Source organism: Danio rerio, chromosome 20, assembly GCF_049306965.1.
Source record: "Danio rerio strain Tuebingen ecotype United States chromosome 20, GRCz12tu, whole genome shotgun sequence".
Lineage (NCBI taxonomy): Eukaryota > Metazoa > Chordata > Actinopteri > Cypriniformes > Danionidae > Danio > Danio rerio.
Window position 1 is genome coordinate 11,414,614 of NC_133195.1, and position 15,915 is coordinate 11,430,528.

General features: G+C 41.7%; 1 protein-coding gene across 1 annotated transcript; it reads left to right on the top strand.

Annotated features, from left to right (window-relative positions):
- The first annotated feature begins 3,115 nt into the window (after positions 1-3,115).
- LOC141379495 (uncharacterized) lies at positions 3,116-7,187 on the top strand. Its single transcript, XM_073933899.1, has 2 exons — positions 3,116-6,982; positions 7,083-7,187. The coding sequence occupies exons 1-2, from the start codon at positions 3,179-3,181 to the stop codon at positions 7,185-7,187; spliced, it is 3,909 nt and encodes a 1,302-aa protein (XP_073790000.1). The 5' UTR covers positions 3,116-3,178.
- Positions 7,188-15,915: the final 8,728 nt, after the last annotated feature.

Below are 15,915 nucleotides of genomic sequence, written 5' to 3' on the forward strand. Positions count from 1 at the left end.
ATAGATACATACATACATACATACACTCACGCAAAGTTTATTGATATTGGACATTCCATAAGTGAAGTTTATTCATTCAGGTTTATTCTCGCATTTGCTGATCACTATCTTCCAATCATATGAGCCCTAAGCTACTATAAATAGCCACAGTTTTCAGTTCACTTTATCTTCGTTTGGAAGAAACCCCCCTCCTCCCCTATTCTCCTCCTTTACCTCTGATTGGGCGGCACGGCGGCCCAGTGGTTAGCACTTTGAGCCCCACAGCAAGAACACTGCCAGCCCTGGTTCTGCAGGACCGGTGGGTGTTTCTGTGAGGAGTTTGTATGTTCTGCCCGTGTCCGCGTGGGTTTTCCCCGGGTTCTCTGGTTTCCTCCCACCATCCAAAGACATTCAACATACATAACAATCTAGCTTTGTCTAATCCCTTGTGTTCCCTTAGCTACCGCAGCAGGGGAGTTCTGAGATACACCGAGCTCAGGCTCCCCTCTTGCTCTGCCAACGGGAGAAAGCCCCGGGCTCGAGGAGCCCTTGAGTTAGGGGCTCTCTCCCGGGACAGCATGCCAAACAAGCTTTTATAAATCATCAGCTAAGTGTGAACTCTTGAAAGAACCGTTAACATGGAACCTTTTCATAACACTTCTTCGTTCCATCCATCCATCCATCCAATCATCCATCCATTTATTGATTAATTGATTCATTCATTCATTCTTGAAAATTTTCTTGACACTAAAGAGAGAGAGAGGAAATAGCTTAGATAAGCATAAACAATCAAAATGATTATGAATATTAATAATAACCAATCCATGAAATTATTTTGGTTGTTTTGGCAAAATCCTACCTCTCTAATACTGGGAGGGAACCCTTATTTATTTTTATTTTTTTATCTAGTACAAGAAGAAAAAATGTATTAATCAATTAATTTATCGATACTATAACTAGTAGTAAAACAGTTAGCAATGAACAGCTTGTATAATGTCACACACCATTTTGCTTACTTGACTGAAGTACAGTCCTACTTCAAGAAACTCTAAAATTGATCTTTTTATATTTAACCTAAAACTACACTATAATCAATTTACAACTTTAATTAAATAACCGTTTATATGTAAAACTGGTGTGTGGTTAATCTAAAACAATGTTTTAAGTTATTAGCTTTCATTTGTATTTCCAGTATTAGGCTAACAATAACTTTCTTGTGAATACAAAATGTTAAGACATTTTTGTTTGTTTGTGTTTTTACTTACCAACTGGAAATCTCCACTGACACATTACCCTAATTTTTCTTAAAACAGCCATTAGGTGACGCAAGGTCAGAGATTTTATGAGGTGACGCAAGGTCAGAGACTTCCCCTGACTGTGTGTCAAATAAAAAGTTGCTTGTGAATCTTCAAAAGGGTAATTTTTTTCTTTTAATGCTGACTGCTGCATAAATATTTCACTGTAGTCTAATAGCAAATTAGAGACGCTGGCTGGTGCAAGCAACACCTATGAAACTCTAGAAGTTTATGGTTAGCAAGAATGTTAATCTTTTCAGCCCCTTGTTTTGTCTTGTCTGAAACAAGCTGATTTACACATGAAGTGCTGAAGAAAGAACAAAATTATACAAAGTTTAGACATTGTTATCAAGAAATCGTTCGTCAGTGTACAGTACACAAACTAAAACAAAGATTCACAAGAAAAATACAAGTAACATTAATAATGCCATTTTAATTCTAGAAGAAAAAATTGGTAATACTTTATTTTGATGGTCCATTTGAGTATTAGTAAACTGGCTGCTTAATATATGTTTAACAAACATTTAACTTCAACATACATTTACCTGACTATAAGAAACTTTACAAATATATGTCAACATACCCTAACCCTAGCTCCAACCTGCCAAATATCATGTGATATCCGTGTTTAAGTCCAAATTTCAGTTTTTAAGTGTAGAAAGTAAATTAGTTAGTTTAGTGGTGTTTTTTTTTTTTTTTTTTGTTTCCTTGTTACAAGTTATGTTTCTCATTTCATTTGTTACACTAATGATCAATTTACATGTTATTCATTCTTTTATTCATTTTCTTTTCAGTTTAGTCCCATTTTTAATCTGGGCTCTCCACATCGGAATGAACCGCTAACTTATCCAGCATGTTTTACGCAGAGGATGCGCTTCTAGCCGCAACCCATCTCTGGGAAACATCCATACACACTCATTCACACTCATAAACTGCAAAAAATTGCCAGGCCAATTTACCTGTATTGCATGTCTTTGGACTGAGGGAGAAACCGGAGCACCCGGAGGAAACCCAAGCGAACATGCAAACTCCACACAGAAACAGTAATTGACCCAGCCGAGCCGAGGCTCAAACCTGGGACCTTCTTGCTTTGAGGCGACAACACTACCTATTGAGCTACCGTGTCACCCACATGTTATTTAATGCAATAAAACATCCATAAGTTTGAAATGAGTTTTTCAGTATAACAGTAAATCTGGTTTAAATAGCAAGAGTTTGTGTGGGGACAAAAGTAGATGTTTTATAAAAAGTAATGCATTTTGCCAATGATAATATATATATATTGGATATATATATATATATATATATATATATATATATATATATATATATATATATATATATATATACTGTGGCGAGTGTTCCAATGCAGCGTCGCCACAAGTACAAACCACCAACACCTGTCACCTCATCAGCACCAATCGCCACCTGCAGCTCATTAAGACTGGAGCATATAAACAGAGAAAGAGAAGACACAGGGTGAGCTTGATCTCTCAGAGAAGACACGCTAATGCTCCTTTCTAGGTTTTCCCCAGCAGATAGCAGTGGCTAGACCGGCACCTCAGACTGTTTTCAACCATCCAAACCTTCATCAGCACTGAAGACTTTCCACATTACCCGGCCAAAGGACTCATACCTGCACAGCTACCCTACCCTCACCTCCTTACCTTGCACTGTAAATAAATCACCCTCTGGGTCGTTACACCATTTCTGTTTGAATGTTCATGTTTTATCCCTCGTCTCGCCACAACTGGTGGAGAATGCGGGCAGATTGAGTGGATAAAACCCCACATCTGGTAACATTGAATTATTTATTTATTTATTTATTTATTTTTAGGCGAGCGGCTGCTCTCTCTCTCTATTCCCTCAAAACGGTGTGGAGGAATACACCCCTCTGTGACAAAATGGAGGATATCATGCGTCGCCTCTCTGAGATAACCACACGACAACAACTGTTCACCGAACAGCTCTCCGTCAGACAACAGAGAATGGAAGAGCGCCTGTTCCAGATGGCTGAACACCTCCCACTCCCAGAGGCACGCGCCTCCGCTCACCGCCATTTGACAAAGCTCGGTGACCTGGATGATATTGATGCATATCTGCATACGTTTGAGGTCATCGCAAAGAGAGAAGAGTGGCCCGAATCCGAGTGGGCTCAAATCCTGGCCCCCTTCTTAACCGGAGAGTCACAGCGGGCGTACTTCTCGTTGGATTCCCCCCAAAATGAAGATTATACTGTACTAAAAGGAGAGATCCTGGCACGTGTGGGGTTATCGCCGGTGAGAGCAGCGCAACAGTTCGCTACATGGGCGTATGAGGAGGGTGCCCCAGTACGGGCGCAGGCAGCTCAACTCAGCAAGCTTGCCCGCTTATGGCTCCTCGGGGGATCCCCAACCGCCACCCAGGTTGCCGAGAAAGTCGTCATTGAGAGATTGCTGCGTGCTCTTCCTAGAAGACTCCGGGGGCCTGTAAGCATGAGGAACCCTGCAAGTTTGGCAGCTTTAGTGGAGGCGGTGGAGTTGGCAGAGGCCACACTGACCCGGGACATTATAGAGAGAGCAGCCGTTCCCTCCCGGAGGGTGAATTCACCATGGCGGCAGGTGGAGAGTGCCTCACGGCCCGTCAGCAGACCGGCTGTCCCGAGTCCGGCGGATGAGCCCATGCCCACTGAACCAGTGAACTCCACTGCACGTGCCTGGTTGGCTGGCTGCATCGTTCACCGGACCCTACCATCAGGTGCTCCGTCTCGCAGAGTGAAGCTTGAGGGGAAAACTATCACGGCTGTATTGGATACTGGGAGCTCCGTGACGCTGGTACAGCCAGGTTTGATCAAGCCTCGAGTGGGATCTAAAGCCACAATCCCAATAACCTGTGTGCATGGTGACACACGCTACGTCCCTGCACAGCGGGTAACGATTGCAGCCGGCAACGGCGCATGGCCCCTGGAAGTGGGCATTGTAGCTGATCTCCCCGTCCCCCTTTTGCTTGGCCGGGATTGGCCAGGGTTTGAGGAGTTATTGTCTTTGCCAGCAGCAACCCCCTTCCAGACACGTCGCCGCCCCCGGGCTCGGACTCAACGGGTCCGCCAACCAGCTCTCCTGGCCACAGAGAGCGACCGAGGGGGTGAGTGTTCGAATCAGTCTTCTAATGTCTTTATGGATTTGTTCCAACAGGTCTCTAGGGGAGGTTCCTTCGGACAAGCCCAGCGTGAAGATGACACACTTAGAAACTGCTGGTCCCAAGTTCGAGTAGTGGAGGGCCAGGAAAGGCTCCCTGCTCCTCACCCCCTCCCACACTTTATCATCCAGAATGGTCTGCTGTACTGTGTTGCTGAGCGACGGGGGGAGAGGAGGACATTGCTGGTGGTACCAAAAAGCAAAACGTCCACCATCCTGGAGCTCGCCCACACTCACCCAATGGCGGGTCACTTAGGGGCAGCCAACACGATTCAGCGCATTCGGGACCGATTCCACTGGCCTGGGCTAAATGGTGAGGTCAAGAGATACTGCCAGGCATGCCCGACGTGCCAGAAAACTGCTCCCCAACGTCCCCCCCCCAGTCCCCTGATCCCGTTACCCATCATTGAGGTACCCTTCGACCGCATTGGTCTGGACCTGATAGGGCCCCTGCCAAAATCCGCCCGAGGCCACGAACACATCCTGGTCATCCTAGACTATGCCACCCGATACCCTGAGGCCATACCCCTACGCAAGGCCACCTCCAACGTCATTGCCAAAGAACTCTTCCTGCTGTGTAGCCGGGTGGGCATCCCCTCAGAGATCCTGACTGACCAGGGTACTCCATTTATGTCTCGGCTGATGGCAGACCTCTGCCACCTCCTGAAGGTGAAACAGCTGCGAACATCCGTTTACCACCCTCAGACGGATGGGCTCGTTGAGCGGTTTAACCAAACCCTAAAACGGATGCTTCGCAGGGTTGTGGCAGAAGATGGTCGTGACTGGGACCTCATGATCCCATACGTACTGTTCGGCATTCGTGAGGTGCCCCAAGCCTCTACTGGGTTCACTCCTTTTGAGCTACTGTTCGGCCGACAACCCCGCGGCCTCCTGGATGTGGCACGACAGGCCTGGGAACAGGAGCCCGCACCCCAGCGGTCCCTCATCGAACACGTACAAGACATGAGGCAGCGAATTGAACGGGTAATGCCCCTGGTACGACAGCATCTCACTGAAGCCCAGCACGCCCAACGACGTCTCTATGACAGGCCTGCCCAAGCTCGAGAGTTCCAACCCGGAGACCAGGTCCTGGTGCTAGTGCCCACAGCAACTTCCAAGTTTCTGGCTTCCTGGAAAGGGCCCTATGTAGTTGTCGAGAAGGTCGGGCCAGCCAACTATCGTGTCCGTCAGCCGGGACGACGTCGAGAGGAGCAGAGTTACCATATTAACTTACTGAAACGGTGGGTTTCCCCTTCTAGCCAGCTGGTAACCTTTGCAGAAAGCCCACATCCTACGGTACATCTAGGCGAACAGCTCTCAGCCATTCAGAAGACGGAGCTTGAAACCCTGGTCAGTCAGTTTAAGGATGTGTTCAGTGAGCACCCTGGGCGCACCACTGTCATTCAGCACGAGATCAAAACAACCCCAGGAGTCATTGTGCGACAGCGACCCTATCGGGTTCCAGAAGCTCGCCGGCTGGCAATAGAGGAAGAGGTACAGAAGATGCTGAAGTTGGGGGTCATCGAGCCATCTCGGAGCCCGTGGTCCAGCCCCATTGTCATGGTCCCAAAACCGGATGGCACCCTCCGATTTTGTAATGACTTCCGGAAGCTAAATGAAGCATCCAGCTTCGACGGGTACCCAATGCCTCGGGTGGACGAACTCCTGGACAGACTCGGTAGTGCCAGGTTCATATCCACCCTCGACTTGACCAAAGGTTATTGGCAAGTTCCGCTAGCCCCAGGGGCAAAAGAGAAAACCGCCTTTACCACTCCTAGCGGCCATTGGCATTACCGGGTCCTTCCCTTTGGGCTGCATGGGGCACCGGCAACGTTCCAACGAATGATGGACATATTGCTCCGGCCCCACCAAAGTTATGCCGCGGCCTACCTTGACGACGTAGTAGTCCACTCGATGTGTTGGGAGGAACATCTTACCCGTCTGCGGAGGGTGCTCCTAGAGTTACGACGGGCTGGGCTCACAGCTAACCCCAAGAAATGTCATCTCGGGCTTGCAGAGGCAAAGTACCTGGGATATCACATTGGTCGGGGGTTGATCCAACCGCAGCAAGCCAAAGTAGAGGCTCTACAGAAGACTCCCCGGCCTACCAATAAGTCCCAGGTACGTGCCTTTTTGGGGTTAGCGGGTTATTACCGATGTTTCATCCCCAACTTCTCTTCCGTAGCCAGCCCATTGACAGACCTGACAAAGAAGGGACAGCCAGAAAGAGTCACCTGGAACCCTGTGGCTGAACATGCATTCCAGACCCTTAAGAAGGCCCTGGCCTCCTCACCCATTCTTCATGCCCCTGACTTCAACTGCCCCTTCATCCTGCAGACTGATGCTTCCGACTCTGGACTGGGTGCGGTGTTGTCACAACTACACGAGGGAGAGGAGCACCCAGTCGTCTACGTGAGTCGGAAGCTCACCACAGCGGAATCCAAGTACGCAGCCGTTGAGAAAGAGGCCCTGGCAATAAAGTGGGCAGTCCTGGAGCTGAAATACTACCTCCTGGGAAGGTCCTTCACCCTGGTGACTGACCATGCGCCCCTTCAATGGATGGCCTCGGCAAAGAATACAAATGCCCGCGTCACCAGGTGGTTCCTAGCGCTCCAAGACTTCCACTTTAAAGTCCAACATCGAGCCGGGGCCGCCCATGGGAATGCAGACGGCCTTTCAAGGATGTGGTCTGGATGGACAGGTCTGGCAAAACATTCTTCCTCCCACACACCCCTAACCGCTCCCTTCTTTCACAACAGGATGACAACTCAGACCAGGAAGAGACAAAGGGGGGGGGAATGTGGCGAGTGTTCCAATGCAGCGTCGCCACAAGTACAAACCACCAACACCTGTCACCTCATCAGCACCAATCGCCACCTGCAGCTCATTAAGACTGGAGCATATAAACAGAGAAAGAGAAGACACAGGGTGAGCTTGATCTCTCAGAGAAGACACGCTAATGCTCCTTTCTCTGTTTTCCCCAGCAGATAGCAGTGGCTAGACCGGCACCTCAGACTGTTTTCAACCATCCAAACCTTCATCAGCACTGAAGACTTTCCACATTACCCGGCCAAAGGACTCATACCTGCACAGCTACCCTACCCTCACCTCCTTACCTTGCACTGTAAATAAATCACCCTCTGGGTCGTTACACCATTTCTGTTTGAATGTTCATGTTTTATCCCTCGTCTCGCCACAATACATATATGGATGATTCAAGTAGCAGCTCCAGCTCTAGCGATGAAGAAATGATTCATCAATGCAATAAGCAGCTCCTCGTTCATATCACCTCTGGACATCTTCTTCAATGTGCGCTCACATTGACAGTTTTGCGATTGAGTGACTCCAAGTGCTGTTTACTGTAACTTTAGCAGATCCGTGCACATAAACAAAAGTGTCAATCTGATGGTGGCGGAAACAAGCATGAGACGTTTCTTAAAAAAATTATGGTTTTACTATTGTCATTTTACACGTTGATGTGCACAATCACATTTGAGCCCTTTATTTAGTCATGAGGCGTTAGACGTTGAAGGAAAAAGTGAGAAAAAAGTGTCCCAGTGTGCATGGGCCTTTACTTTTGGAGTCAAAAGTAACAATGTGCAACTTTTGTTTAAAGTGAAGTTATACACCCATCGGCCACTTTATTAGGTACACCTTAACAGTATTGGGTTGGACCCCCTTTTGCCTTCAGAACTGCCTTTTTCAGACCATTCTCTGTAAAGCCTAGAGATGAATGTTCATGAAAATTCCAGTAGACCAACATTTTCTGAAATACTCAGACCGTCTGGCACCGACAATCATGCCTCATTCAAAGTCACTTAAATCACCTTACTTCACGACTCTGATGAAAGGTGTACCTAATAAGTGACTGGTGAGTGTATCGACGTTGTTCTACATTGATACAAAATAAAACCTGACTTTGATGGACCATTCTTGTGAGTTCAGAAAAATCTGGTTTGTTCATGCTTTATTTTGATTGTCCGTTTGTTTAATTTGATTTACATTGTATCTACATACAAACTAATTCTCATTAGATTATAAGTAGACTGTTAGGTTGGAGTTAGGATTAGAGTTAGAGTAAACTGACATTTACTTGCAGTTTCTTATAGTCAGTCAAATGTCTGTATCAACAGATATTAAGCAGACAGCATACTAATCCTCAAATGGACCATCAAAATAAAGTGTTACCTCTGTTTTTTATGAAAAATGGTACTTTCATCCCCACTCTTCCCTAACATTCATTCATTTATTTATTTTCTTGTCGGCTTAGTCCCTTTATTAATCCAGGGTCTCCACAGCGGAATGAACCACCAACTTATCCAGCAAGTTTTTACTTCCAGCCACAACCCATCTCTGGGAAACATCCAAACACACACTACGGACAATTTAGCATGCCCAATTCACCTGTACCACATGTCGTTGGACTGTGGGGGAAACTGGAGCACCCGGAGGTAACCCACGCGAATGCAGGGAGAACGGGCAAACTCCACACAGAAACGTCAACTGAGCCGAGGTTCGAACCAGCAAATCAACGACCTTCTTGCTGTGAGGCGACAGCACTACCTTCTGCGCCACTGCCTTGCCCCTTTCCTAACATTAGTTAATATAACTACTTGTTCATTGTTAATTAATGTTACCTTACAGGGCATTTACTCTGTGGTTCTCAGAATGGGGTTCACAGGACAATGATAGAGCATTGCATAGTGATTTCCAAAAGTCAAATTTTTTTAAACTATTAGAATGATCATATTTAAACCATAACCCACAGAAGATAAAAATGTAGTTTTTATTAGTAAAAAAAATAACAACGACAAAATGCAAATAAAAAGTGACACAGTAGGTAGTGCTGTCGCCTCACAGTAAGAAGGTCGCTGGGTCGCTGGTTCGAGCCTCGGCTCAGTTGGTGTTTCTGTGTGGAGTTTGCATGTTCTCCCTGCGTTTGCGTGGGTTTCCTCCGGGTGCTCCAGTTTCCCCCACAGTCCAACGACATGTGGTACAGGTGAATTGGGCATGCTAAATTGCTCATTGTGTGTGTGTGTGTGTGTGTGTGTGTGTGTGTGTGTGTGTGTGTGTGTGTGTGTATGTGTGTGTGTGTGTGTGTGTGTGCATGTGAATGAGTGTGTGAGTGGATGTTTCCCAGAGATGGGTTGCGGCTGGAAAATCCACTGCGTAAAAAAATGCTGGATATGCAGATTGGCGGTTTATTCCGCTGTGGTAAACCCCTGATTAATGAAGGGACTAAGCTGAAAAGAAAATGAATAAATGAATAACAACACATCAATGGCATCAGTTGCAGCGGATTGATTTTATAGCACCAGTTTAAACATTTGGACACACCTTTATAGTAATCAAATACATTAGAAAATAAAAATGCAGTGTGTGAATATTGAGAATGATCTCTGAGTGGTGGTCTCCAAAACTAAACCAAGAATAGACTTGTGCTGAAAACATTGTGTCTACCAGTGTCTTTAGCTGAGATTAATATTAAATTAAACAAATTAATAAATTACTTGGTTGTTAGACTGTTGTAATTTTTTATTTATTTATTTTTGTGTGTGTGCTGTTAGTATGCTCGTGTTTATATAAGCATGTTGTTGTTGTGCGCAACATTTGTATATTTATAACCACATCTCAGCAATTTGGGGGTCACAAGTCACTGGCAATGTTATTTTAAGGGTCGCAGGCTGAAAAGTTTGTAAACCCCTGCATTAACTAATGTTAACATGGATCTTAATAATGCATTAGTAAATGTTGAATCATGATTAATTAATGCTGCACAAATATTATTCATTATTAGTTCATGTTCGGGAATACAGTACATTAATCAATGAAACTGTATTGTAAAATGTGATCAGAATTTTATTATAAAACTGAAGCTGAAAAAAGGAAAATCTCAGAAAAATTGCTAGTCAGTTCCATAACAAAAGATTCAGCTAAACGTGGATTTCTGAATTAAGGCAACACTTACATCTTAAATTACACTTACATTAAAAGGTAACACTTACATCTTTTATTTAAACTTTAAAAACGTTGATAACTTTTTCACATTGTAATGTAGAGACTGTGAAACCTTGAATTCTCCACCACAGACAGTCAGTGGCCAAACAGTGATGGAGTGGGTAAAGAGCCGGATCCGTCTTCATGCTGATAATATTGCAGTTTTTAATGCTGGAGGGCTGGAAGGGCACGTTAGACCGCACGCATATCAGATTCCTCCATGTTTACATTAGCTGCTCTCCAAAGCCATTACAGTGGCCCTTCACACCTGCCCCGACACGTCCACCGCTGCTGCTGCCATGATATATACACACAACACAGAAACTTCATTGTGCTCGCAGCCATGTTGTCAGGTCCTGGGAGAAAACCATGAATTATGAGTCCAAGGGATTTGTCTCAGCATGGAGAAAGATGGATAGTTGAAGATCCAAGGAGAGAACAATCTGCTTGTTAAGTATTGATGTATGGAATATTGTTTCTGGGTTCAATCCTCAACTCTTTTGTAATTGAGAAAACCTTAAAAGGTCGTATGACCACTGTTTAGTCTTCTCAAACATTAAAGTGAACATTTTACAATGGGGTTCTGGGTTTGCTGCATTGAAGTGTTGGGAAAAAAATATAACTTCTTTTCTTTTCTTTTTGCATATAGACACATTTTGCTCGCACTTACTGCCAGTGTTTGTCAAGACATTTTTCCTCATTAAAGCACAGGCAAATTTTCAGTTACACTTTATTTTGATGGTCAATTTAAGTATTAGTAGACTATCTGCTTAATATCTGCTGATACTGCTCCTTCAGAGACATGTAACTGACTATAAGATACTTTGTAAATACATGTCAACTTACACTAACCCTAACCACAATTCTAATTCCAACCTAAGTCTACTTACTGTATAATCTAATGAGAATAAGTTGGCAGGTAGATGCAATGTAACTTAAATTTAACAAAATGGACCATCAAAATAAAGTGTGACCAAATTTTCACCCCGACATTTAGCAAAGAAAATGCTCCAAATCACTCCCTGCGTTAGATGGTGCTCAGTGAACTTGTAAGTTATAAAAGAAAAGCAAAACAAAACTCAAATCCTATTTGCTATTCTCCTCCTCATGCTGAAATTGTTAGGGACCGTGCACCACAACGGTGCATAGGCCCTATTGGAATTGCTCTGTTTCTTCATTTTCTTCTTCTTTTTCTTCTTCTTTTTCTTCTTCTTCTTCTTCTTCTTCGAAATGAATCACCCAAGAAGTGGCGAAAATGTACATTTGTTACAGGTTTCAGAAGTGGGTGTGGCAAAATGACTCAACAGCATCACCTATGCATTTTTGACGGAATGGCCCCCGAGCTTTGATTCACACACACGCACGAAAATTGGCACACATCAAACATGCCAATGTCTACAAAAAAGTCTCTTGGAGCGAAATCTCAAGCCCAACAGCAAGTTGAAAGCGCTGAAAAAAGTGGCGTTTTTGCCATCAACACCAAAATAGGGTTTACTCATCTAAAGGCCTTGGCGATGATAAATTGTGAGAATCTAGAATCTAGTTTGGCCTCTCAAACTATGACGATTCGCCACAAAACATGAAGTTGTTATAACTCAGGCAGGCATTGGTCGATCTGCCCCGAAATTGGCACGTTTGATAAAAGTCCTGACCTGAATACGTTTACATGCCAACATTCAGATACGAATATAGCGCCACCTGCTGGCAACAGGAAATTACAAGTTTTACAGTGTAACAAACTCCTCCCACAAATTTGATCTTATCAGCATCAAATTTGGGTGGTGTTATCTGAAAGCTCTCGCGATGATATATTGTGAAGATCTAGAGTTTTCGCTGAAGAACATGTCCAAGGTAACCAGACAAACTGCAGTGCTTCGCCATTAAACAGAAAGTACTTTTAACTCAATCACACAATGTCCAATCTGCCTAAAACTTAACATGTTCAATGAGATTCCTCTCCTGAAGACATCTACATGCCAATATTGTGTCAGTCATAGCGCCACATATATATATATATATATATATATATATATATATATATATATATATATATATATATATATATATATTATTTTTGTTCACTATTCTCTGTCATCCTAAAGCCACCGGGTGGTGGTGAGCCCGGGTGTGAGTTTTTTTTTTTTTTTTGTGCTCTTTGAAAATGTGTGTAATACCTTAAAGTCCAAATTAATTGTGCAAGTTCACTCAGAAACCCCTCTCCCTCCCTTCACAGTGCCAAATCAAAGGTTTTTCATTTTTACCTGATCTGAAATCTGCCATATTCAACCCTCTCTCCTTACTTTAGCATTCCCTGTCAAAATTAACCTGTCTCTTTTAGTATTGTTTTATAACCAAATTTAGGTAGGAGCACAAGTTGATGTCTAAGCAATTCAAATACATCATTGATAATGAGTATATTATACAATCAGCATTAGAAAAAAACCCTTATAAACACCAAAAGTTGTCCTACTGTACCTGCATTATCTCATGACTTAAGCATCCCTCCAACCCCCCGACACCTTAGCTTTTAAACATTATCTATGAGGGGGAAGTGTTCTGGGGCCGGGCTAGACACTTCACTCGAACCAAAACTTCTCTTTATTTCCCCATAGGGGGAATAACATGAGTTGGGGCTTCTTCCCAAAGCTCAGAACCTTCTCCCTTAACAGCTCACCAAATATGATTATTCTCAAAACATCTGTAAGTGTGAACTAATGAAACTACTCTAAAATTGAACAAAAAGCATTATTTAGCTGTAAACAATGTCACAAACTTGTGTTTACTTGATTTTTTAGAATTAGACATAAAATAGCTGCAGTGTTACAAATAGGCACTAAAAATCAACATGTAATGTCATGGAGGTAATGATGTGGGATGATCAGCACATAAGCACGGGAAAGAGATGTGTACACACAAAAGACATTGTACAGTCAGAAATGTGTGAATGAGCGAGTGAGTTAGGGTTGTGTAAATGGGGATGTTTTCTGTTTGATGGTTGAATATAGTCTGGACACCTATTCATTTCATTAAATTGTGCTACACTATCACAGGTGTAGCAAAATTTAACCCTCAAAATTCAATAAAAAAAGATGATCATCACTTTTGCATGTTCAAGTTCAAAGTGTGGCGGATTTCATAAGGCCTTGAGGCAATCAGATGTAAAACACAATATTTATTAGTTTTTTTTTTTTAATTTATTTTTTTTTATTGTACATCTTTCAGATTTTACCCAAACATGACAGGACGGTTAATAAGACTTTAGAGTCACAGTTTATTTTGATATTCCATTTGTTGAATTTAAGTTGTATTGCATCTATATGCCAACTAATTCTCATTACATTGTAAGTGGACTGTTTGGTTGGGGTTAGGATTAGTGTATATTGACATGTACTTGCAAAGTTTCTTATAGTCAGTTAAATGGCTGTTGAAGGACCAGTATAAACAGACAGTCTATTAATACTTGATTGGAACATCAAAATAAAGTGTTAATTTGTTTATTTGTAAAATAAAAATAAAAAATAAATGAAAAATAAAAACTACACTCATGTGTTAATAGTCACTTGCCCTGTTTATCAGAGACCACCATGAAACAAACCAAAAAAATAAAAAATAAATAATAATAATAATAAGAATAAGAATAAGAATAATAAATAAAAAAAATACACTTAACAGTTAATCGTTTAGGAAAGCAATTCGTTTAATTGATTTGAGACTTTAAAAAGCTAAGTTTCTACCACCAATACTAAGAGGAGAATTTAAATGTTGTGTAAACATTTAATAAAAAGATAAAAATTCATTCAATGATGAACAATGAGTTAAAGACAGGGACTTTTATGCACTAATAAATTAACAAGTGTCGTAGACAGAATTTGGGAAATTCAAAAAGGGTAACCATGGGAAAAATTGAGGGTCTGCCACAGAGCTCAGGGGAACAACACATCATGCAATCAATTGCAATTGTGAATTGGAGGTGCATATTTAAATTAACCATATTTTTGACAACAACTGTTGTTTCATATTGATTGATGACATAAAACTCCTTCATGCATCCATTTTTGACAAATACTATTTGTTCTGTCATTATGACAAACAAGATATTATCAAGTGGATAATATTTTTACAGACTTAGGCCCAATCCAAATTCTACCCCTTACCCTTTACCCCTATCCCATTTTATTTTTATTCGCTTTCTCATGAAGGGATAGGGGTGTCCCAATTCTCTTTAGCTTAAATGTGTAGAGCTAAGGGGATGGGATAAATATGAATGAAGGTTTTTCAGGACCACACTCGAAACTAAGGGGTAAGTTAATTTTCCAAAATGCACCAGCCACAACGGAGTAATATAATTAATAATATATATATATATATAAATATATAAATATATATATATATATATATATATATATATATATATATATATATATATATATATATATATATATATATATATATATATATATATATATAAGCATTCGTGTTTTACAGTCATGCTTTTGTAAAAATAGCTAAAATAAAAAAAAACCAAATAATAATTCCTGTATAGCACTCCCACAACATTCTGGCATTTGATGACACTTGAATACCCTGTCAGAAAAATCTAGTGTCTGGAAATGACTTTTTTTACAGTCTCTGCTATAATGTTAATGTTGTTTTTGTTGTGTTTACATAGATGAATATGGCCACTGTGTAAATGCACAGTACAGTTACGATCTTATTGCCACATTAGATTGTTATAAAAACATAATATTATTGCCTTCAGTGATTTCCTGAAGATAAATACCAAAAAATAAAAGCAACTGGAATAACTACAGCAGTCACGACTGTCTGATCTCATATGAAGCAAGAGATCACGATGACATATGATAACGTGTACAGGTGCTTTAGTGCTGTCCCATTTTTTTAAAGGTAAAGGTTGAAACCTTTCCTCTCCCCAATTTTAAGGGCCAAGGGTTAGGGGTACAAAAATAGAAATGGGATTGGACCTTAAAATCATAAAAAGATACACAAATGTGAAACCAACTTTAACCATGTCAATACTGGAATATCGCTGTTCATGTAAAAGTGCATTGTATATAAACTCATTTTAAAGATTACACATGAAGACAAACAATACAATCATGCTTTCTTACAACATTACTTCAAAATGATTACAGTATGTTTACATGGACAATAATAATTTAATTATTTGCCTAAACCTGAAAAAGATAATAACATGATTAAGTTGTTTACATAAGTTGCATTTTGAATGTTTTTTTCATCATCCCGTTTTATATGTTATTGTACATAATTCGATTAATGTTATTGCGTCACCAAAGACAAATGAGATATTGGATGCAAATATGAAATACTGGAAGTAAAGAAATTTGATACTGCACACCTTATAGGGGAAAAATAATAATAATAAATACAGCATTTTGCAATGCAGGTGTCTCAGGTGCTTCACTGACTTGGTAGGTGCAGAGAATAGT

Coding starts and splice junctions, on each gene's coding strand:
- LOC141379495 (XM_073933899.1), top strand. CDS start 3,179: ATGGAGGATATCATGCGTCGCCTCTCTGAGATAACCACACGACAACAA. Junction 6,983..7,082: donor TGGGAAGGTCCTTCACCCTG/GTGACTGACCAT, acceptor TCCACTTTAAAG/TCCAACATCGAGCCGGGGCC.